The sequence below is a fragment of the Topomyia yanbarensis genome, chromosome 1, assembly GCF_030247195.1.
Source record: "Topomyia yanbarensis strain Yona2022 chromosome 1, ASM3024719v1, whole genome shotgun sequence".
Taxonomy (NCBI): Eukaryota; Metazoa; Arthropoda; class Insecta; order Diptera; family Culicidae; genus Topomyia; species Topomyia yanbarensis.
The window spans coordinates 68499193-68507779 of NC_080670.1; the positions used below are offsets into that span (position 1 = coordinate 68499193).

An 8587-nucleotide genomic window follows, 5' to 3' on the forward strand; every position below is an offset into this window, starting at 1 on the left:
TGTAGGTATGCATTTGTGTGGTGAATGAAATAAGGAAAAAGGTTCACATTTGCACGCAGGAAGGTATTGTTTTAAAGCGAAGCATACAATATTTCCGGTGCATAGAGAGCGGAACCAACGAAAGAAATTTCTAATCGTGCACAAGGCTGGGAAAGGATCTCTCGAATACCAGTGCGTCCAGGGGTGTTTTCTGCATAATCTTGATCCCGAGGAGCTTATTAAGTCGATAGAACAAATTCAAGTGTTTATTAACTATTGCAAGTTTTATAGTGGCAATTTCATGAGCTAACATTTTTATGTTTTGTGGAGCTTTCGACGATTGTCTTATTTGTTCCGTCAAATTACTGTTTTGTAATAGCAAAAAGTTGTGGGTCTTCCCAATCACGAATCTTTGATTGACAGTTACGAACAGCTACGCTGGCAGTTCGAATTAAGAAAGACGGGACCAATTCTGTAAACTTATTAAATTTTACATTTATAATCATGCTACATAACATGAAAATAAATGTAAAAATACATAATATTTTTTTTCTGGGCTGAAATGGCACATGTTTTAAATATAAGATAATATGTTTTGAATATAAGATATACATATCGTCGTGCTGCACTGTAACAGTCGACATAGCAGTAGTTGTAAACGCCTATAGAGCAAATGAGTGGTTTCACATTTCCCCCTAGTTTTTATCGAAGTGAATTCTTGCACAAGTTTAAGAATTTCGTGCTGTACACCTTTCCGGTGACCGCAAGTTACGATAAAAGACCAGTGTTGACATCCCCTTCTCACTGAATGTAAGTCACCTTCTTGGGGAACTTCGCGTGGAAGATGTATGTTACCTCGCTGTTCATGTCCTTCAGCCAGTCGTTGCCGTTGAAATTCTGGTCCGTTTCGTCGTCCATAACCACAACCGCGTTAGGCTTCCATCCTTGACGAGTCCCTTCAGCCGCTGCTGGACTTCCAGTACCTCATCCCGATCTCCATATTGGCCAAATACTTTTTGACCATCTGGCCGGTAACACCGACCTTCTGACCCATGGCGCGGAAGGATTTCGCCCCCTTAATATTCTATAACAAAATTGCAGTTTTGTCTGTTTGTTTTAAACAAAAATATTTTGATAGTTCTCTGCAATGACATTTAAAACGTTTTCTTTCTTTTAAGCTAAAATACGGTAATCGGTATTTTTTTTAAAGTGAGGCATGCAAACGCCCTTTTGAAAAATTGCTCCTGTGCCAAAATGTGCCTGAAAAAACATGGAGATTTATCAACTGAACACAGTCGGTCGCTTTCATAAGGGATAACCTTATGGCATATGAGTGTTTGGGGCTGTGTATAAAAGATAGAAGTAGTGTTTTGCTGAAATGGCCGGATCTATGTTTTACAGGAATTTCCTCAGTGATTATGTGTTTGTCTGTGGTAATACTGTTTCATCATGCCGGATCTCACCTATAGACTGGGTTTTCGACATAAAAATGTGAAGTAGTTTTTCTAAAGACACAGAAGTTTTTCTAAAGACAGCAAAAATACTAAATACTGAACGACTTAATACTACCTCAATAAGATTTTATTTCCAGTTCATTATTTATTTCAGGTCATGGTTGTAATTAACTTCTTTTGTAATGATATTGTCTCATTTATTCCAGTATTTAATTTAGAAAATAATAATGAGTAAAATTATTGAAGTTTATTAAACTGTCACATTTAACATTTTTCAATGTTGCCACAGTAATCAATGTATATTTGAGCATGTATGAGTATAACTTAACCATTTTATTTTAAATTTTGGTCAGTGATTTTCCTCTGTGCGGCGTCCAGCGCTAATCTTAGATCACAGCTGATTTTGTGTTCTTTTGACCTGGAATATTTCCCGGAAAGCGTCCTCAGAGACAAATTTAAATGAAAATCCACTTCCATTCGAACCGAGTTAGTTCGGAAATAAAATAAACTGACCCTCGCCCCTATTAATTGTTTTGTCATTTTAAAGTTTGTATATAGTTTGCGATCAATCATTATTTGAATGAAATTTTTAGAAAAGGAGATACGATTGCGCTACTCTAAAGGCTGATTTATGGGTTTATGTTGAACGCCAGATTACTGCTGATTCCTATAAGTTGTATTCCTAACGGATCTGTAGAGATTAGAAGGTGCAATCCCATGATAAACGAGCTCCGGTACCGTATCTCGCAGTATGTTTCTAGTGTCATGCCAGCTGAAAGTTTGTAACATTTGCATTTATTGGTCTTTTTCCCGTGAGTGTCCGATACGACGATGCTTGTGGACCACAACCGCATATCAATCGTACGTAGAAGGTGGTCTGAATTAGACTTACGGTAAAAAAACGTCTCTCGTGCTTTTTGTGACAGTCTATATAGTCAATTTCCATATAGTCTATATACTCTATTTCCATATAATAGTGAAAACTTTGAACAATATTTTCCTAAATTTTCATTGCAAAATATTGTAAATCGGGCGAGTGACAGTGAATCTCCGGAGGCACCTTGAAAAATGGGGTGTGCATAAACATTTACTGGACTAATCGTTCGCATAGTTCTTCTTCACATCACTCAAATACTTTTTTAAAATTATTATATATTATTAATAATATTTTTACAATACCATGATACACGATTTTTTTCGGAAAAATCGGATTTTTGGTGCTTCATAAAATTAAAAAATCAGAGAAACAGGAAAAGTTCCCATGTCTGGGGAATTATATGGACAAATAGGGTAGTCGAGCTCTTATTCATCTCCTTATCCAGGATGTCACACTATTTCGTTGATAAGTCGGTCCACTGTCAAAGTATTGCGCTTGAATAGGTTTCACCATCTTTTTTTCGTTTCTCAGAAGTAATAGAATGAAAAATCTGGCCTTGAAAATGTAAAATACTCGCGTTTGAGTGAAGTTAAAAGTCGAGTACAACGCATCCCATCCTACCACTTAAGCGAATGCGTTGAATAGAGATAGCAGACACTGCTATCAACGTTCTAATGAGTGGGATGAATAGAGGCGCTAAGATGAATTAAGTCACAGTTACCATACTGTGTAAAATTTCAAAATGATTCGTCTAGTAGAATTTGAATTGTGGTGTACACCGTAAAACGAGTGATGTGGAGCCTTCTCCGGAGATTCATTTCCATTCATCCAATTTTGAATATTTTGCAATGAAAATTTAAGGTGCAATTGCTGCATTATATGGAAATAGGATCAGAATACTAACATACTGTAGAAAGTACAGCGAAGGCACAACTGAAAGTATCCGAAGTCAGACTAATAGGAACAGGAAATAAACACATCAACAGCCGGAAATCCATCAATTCGATTTCGACGAGAGCATTGCTCATGTTTCGGTTCATTCCACTTCTAGCAGATCGGGATAGTGTGGGAAGAAAGATAAAAACCAGGCGGAAAGATTCCACAGGGGCAGGGCAAAAGCATACGAGTACACAAAAAGCAGACAAGATGCAGAGAAGAGGAAGATTCCATTAGTCGTGATGCTGCGAGGGTCGAAGAGAGTGTAGTATGAAAGCGGGGTACTTACGGACTGTGACTTGCTTTGGGTCAAATTCCTCCACTCGCTTGGATAGATTGTCGATCCGCTGCTTTATCCCAAGAGATCGTTCACTAACACTAGCCAGTTCCTTGTTGAGTTCGGTAAAGATTTGGTTCGAGATGAAAACCAGTGAGGCCAGCTGTCGTAAGGCATTGCTCAGGGTTAGGTTAGTGATTGCTTCCAGTTCATAATCCTGAACTGGAAGTGAAACGGCGCCACGTGAGTGTGACGGCTTGGTCGACCGTGCAACATATTTCGGGGTCACTACACGTTGCACAAAAGGCATCTTCGCATCTCTCACAACCTGACCGAATGACGACCGCTGCGGCTACTTTTGTAGCAACTCTCGCTTCACTTGCACCACTACTACACGTTCCGCACCGAGGCTCGCTAACTCATTCGGTTATATGTGGTAATTCTACATTCGCTCGTTTAATGCCTTTCCGCGGCTTTCGTAAAATATACTCTACACTTGAAAAAGCATCCAGATCACGTCACGCCATTCATTAAACGTGTGGAACTTAGTTTGAATCACAGACACTGACAAAACGATCTTTGACTCAACAATTTTTGATCGATATGATCATTTTCACTAGTAATCATAAGACACCTCTAGATTCAATGCTGTAGAAGGCACCGATGCCGACAACCAACGGTTTACGATGGCCATGCTGCAAACCGATTTATTCAAATAAAACCGAGGCACAAACATTACTATGAACACCTGAACGGAATGGTATGCACGAAAACCGGCATCGCAAATCGGCTGACGAAACTAAACTAACGGACGTACGAGAGAACAGCTTGCGGCAAGCTAGTTTAACCCTCCCATCGTCGGCAAGGTATGATCGTTTGTATGTATGCGGAAAATGTGCCGGCGAGAGGAAGCTTCCTGAGCCAGAAACAGTCAGAGAACAAGCGCTTGACATTGAATGAAATATGCTGCCAGTGTTGCCAACTGGAATAGTACAGTTTGGGGATTGTAAGCTTAACCTATGATTGAAAAAAATTCGTGTAATTGATAAGTCTTAGATACAAATTTCCGGACAAACTGTTACTCATAAAGCACAGCGGTTGACATCTAAACATTTGCATTTAACCGTCGATGTTTCATCTGAAATTTTCCGTCTTATTTGACAGTTCGTTTTGCTCTGGTTATTTCTCGATATTATTACGATTTAATATTCAGCATGATTTTTTCATGAGCTTTGCTATAAAACAATACGATTTAATAAAACTCGGTTTGGAATTTGCACCCAATACAAAAGGTTTTGTCTTGTTTTATTTTTATTTAATTCAAGATCACAGAATTAAACCTACACTCCATTGTTCTACAATTACCATAAGCTAAAGGATATGTAGTGTGCAACGAATCATAGAGCTGGCAACAGTGGAATGAAGTAAAGCTTGTAAACGCAGAGAATCAGTGAGAGACAAAGAGAACGAGTGAGCATCGCATTGATGCAGCCCAAAATATTTTTATGGGAATAAGTGATAGCATATTTTCGCAGCATAAAATCAAAGCATGAATTTTTTAAGCATTTCCATTTAAACCGCTTTTCATCTATCACAAATGGAGAGCTACGATCGACTATAAATTGACTAATAGCTCATTAAGATCTGATTCAATGCAAAGCGATCTGATACACAAGGAAATGGATTGCATGAGATATTGCAGCAGATGTGCATAGAAGTGCAGTATGTATTGTCCTGTCCTGCCAACTGCTTTCCAGTTCCAGGTAAAGAGTGTAGTATCACTACAGTGTAAATGTTTTCACGTTTTCACTAACACAAGTATAATCTTTCGACCAAACCCTCTCAATTGCTTTGGTTTATGTTCGCAGCTTATGGTACATATTAAATACTTCCCTAATCGAAATAATTCTCTTTTCCACTCGAAACACACCGAAAAAAGGTAGCCCCGGTATGTTCCTGAATTTATGTTCTCTTTTGTACTCATGAGAGAATGTCAAGAAGGGGTGCTGTAAATAACCGCCAATTTCTACGACAAAACGTTTATTGCCGTATGATTATTACTAGCATCAACAGGTTGTATTTGACAATTTCTATCATCTTGTCTCTTTAGAGTGACCTTTTACCTTTTCTTGTTTCAATTGTCAATTTTAACGAACGTTATCGGTGTTTGGTTTTAAACGAGTCATTCGATAGTATTTTCTATGAAGCGTAAAATAACGTTTTATCCATATTCTTCCTTCAGCTGTCCGCTCAAGGTCATACGCTGTTTCGACCCGTTCGTTACAGACACTCGCGAAATCCAGGCTTGATTATTTAGTGTTCATTAAGAGTGCTCGTTCCCTAGCCGGTACGGCGGGCACGCGAGTTAAGATTAATATGAAAAGCGAAGCATTGTGACTATATTCCAATTATGAAGTAGGTATTCCTTATTTGGCAGCTTTCGCAGCCGATTTTTACATAATGTACAAGACTAGTGCTAGGAAAATATTGACCACAAAGAATACTTCCCGACTAGAACTCGAACATATAGGGTAAAGTGCCTATTTTCACCATATTAAGGAGTGTGCCTCACTAATTCATTAATTTCTCGGCCTACAATCAATGGAATGCGTAAAAATTGACATCAACAGCTTTGCTTCGTTGTTAAGAACCAAGGTAATAACACAAATGTGCAGAAAGCAATGAAATTCTCGTGTTTGAGCGCAACGAAAACTCGAATCGAGTGCCCCTATTGTTGCACTACCATTTGACTCTATGCGTTGAACAAAGATGGCAGACACTGCTCTTTCAAATGGATGGGGTGATAATAGAAACATGACGAAAATGGGCTCATCACCCTAACGAGTAACTTAAAAGACTAGCGCCTTAAGCACGTAATCGAAATGCTTACTGTCAATCATGCTGTCAAATCCGTCAGTTTTTTTCAGAGAAATGAAATCATTGGTGTTCTGATAATGATGATGTAGGTTCCCACCATCAGTACATGGAATACTCCTGTGGCTGTAAATGCTTTGAACGACAAAAATAAAATCATGGTGTCATGCGATATTCACATTATTGTTATATCAATGGCCAGAGCGGAGTAAAATCATAAACCGAGTCATTTATGTGCAATTCGCAGAGACAGAGAATCCTTCCAATGATTTTGAATAATGCAATTTCTAGTACTTGTTAAGGTGCCTATTGGTTTATGCGTGAAAGATGCGTCAACCTTATCACCGCTTGTCAGACAAAAACTTTTAGAACAACACCATTATCATGAAGAATTATGTTACCAGTAAGAGTATTCTTATATTGTGACTGGAAGGGTTTGACCCGCGGCCTGAGTCTTTATTTTTATGTAAAAAATAATGAATATAATGCATCTAGTGAATATATAACATATAATAGAAATAATTACGAATTAATTAATATAATGTGCGTATGCAGTTAATAAGAATACTAGGCCTAGTTGGGAAAACCAAGGCATTAAAAAACCGGTGGGGGGGGGGGGGGTTCTGTGGGCGTAGCGTAGTTGGTAAATCGATTGCCTTGTACGTAGCGCACCTGGGTTCGAGTCCCGATCCCGCACATAGGGTTAAAAAAAATTCATAAGAGATTTTTCTAACCCGAAGAGGCGAATCACCTTAAGGTTAAAACCTCTATAATCTAAAATAAAAAAAAATAAAAACCAGTATTTTCAGTTTTAAAAACCGGTTAAAACCGGCAATTAGAAAATAAATGAGAATAGCTAGTGGTATTCACAACGCAGTCATAAATGGTGTACAGATTAAAAATCACGTGCGCGGAAGCTCTACAACTCAGTTGTTGACGAAACCGCATTGTCTCGTCATGGATGACAAGACTTATGTGAAAGCAGATTTCCGGTAGCTCCCTGGACGCCTTTTCTGCGCAGCTCGTCGTAAGTCGACATTCCTGAGAAAGTTAGAAAGCGAAAGATGTCTAAGTTTTCAAAAAAAATCATGATTTGGTAGGTACTTTGCTCGTTTGGAAGGCGAAGCTCCCCGTTCGTGACAACCGAAGCTGTCAATGGACAAATATACTTGAACGAATGCCTCCAAAAGCGTCTACTTTCACTTCTGGGTCTCACGATGACTCTACGCGTATCTAGCCGGATTTAACCCTGTTACTCGAAAATGTTCTGGCATGGTACAAGGCTAAGGAGACCAATTATGTGCCAAATGATCTTAATCCAGAACGCACCGGAATTGGTTCGTGCATTTGAGTATGATTATGTAATTGAATAAAACAAACATGGAATAAGCTTAATAATACGTTTTAATTTATTCCTTGAAAGTTTGAAAATGATCGGTTGAATTTTGACGAACCTTGCCTTGTGCAGCAGTTTGATTTCACTCACCCTTTATTCGACTTGGTTTGGTGCCAATTCATACTTTACCATCAAAATAATCGTCACGTTCGTTACTTGTGATTGGACAGCTTGTTTCTGCATCGTGGACTGAAAAGTATGTATTTCATCATGTTGTCTAACTCACCAATTGAACCAAACAGCATGGTACATGTTATCCACATGCAGTCGGCGTTCTGAGATTTGGCAAACAAATATTTTAAAAATCGGATCCGAAATATATGTTTATTGCTCATCCAAATGCTTAAACGTGTACTGATGGTGATGCTCAACAGGTTCCAGCACATCAAAAACGGTCAGGCTTATCCAGGTCAAATTTATCACCGGTGTCCAAAAGTGTACAGTGCTTTGAAATATTTCATATTTCTTAAAAATATGCAGAATACGCTCAAACCTCCTCAAATCTTATATGCAAACCGAATCAGTTCTACGATGTGGGACAATGTCTGTGTATGTATTCTCAGCAATGCAATAACTGAATCGATTTTACCCAAACCAAATTCAATTCAAAGGCCTAACACTCAGACATAATTGTATGTGTAAAATAGATTTGGGTTTGTAAAGTTAGAGACACAACCAAAGTGAAGTAGTATACTAGTATGTTGTTTCAAGTTTTACTATCTTCTGAATAATTGCATTCAAAATAAGCTATTTCGGTAGAAATCTCTATGAACACAGGTGTTTGAATATTTTTC

At 38.3% G+C, this 8587-nt stretch overlaps 1 protein-coding gene across 1 annotated transcript in view; it reads right to left on the minus strand.

Moving 5' to 3' along the window:
* Positions 1–4311, minus strand: part of LOC131677855 (mucin-2) — an 85593-nt gene extending 81282 nt beyond the window's left edge. Inside the window, exon 1 of the mRNA XM_058957920.1 lies at positions 3536–4311. Coding sequence (XP_058813903.1) covers positions 3536–3833 — 298 coding nt within the window. The 5' untranslated portion in view covers positions 3834–4311. The remainder of the gene's footprint in view (positions 1–3535) is intronic.
* Between the last annotated feature and the right edge of the window lie 4276 nt (positions 4312–8587).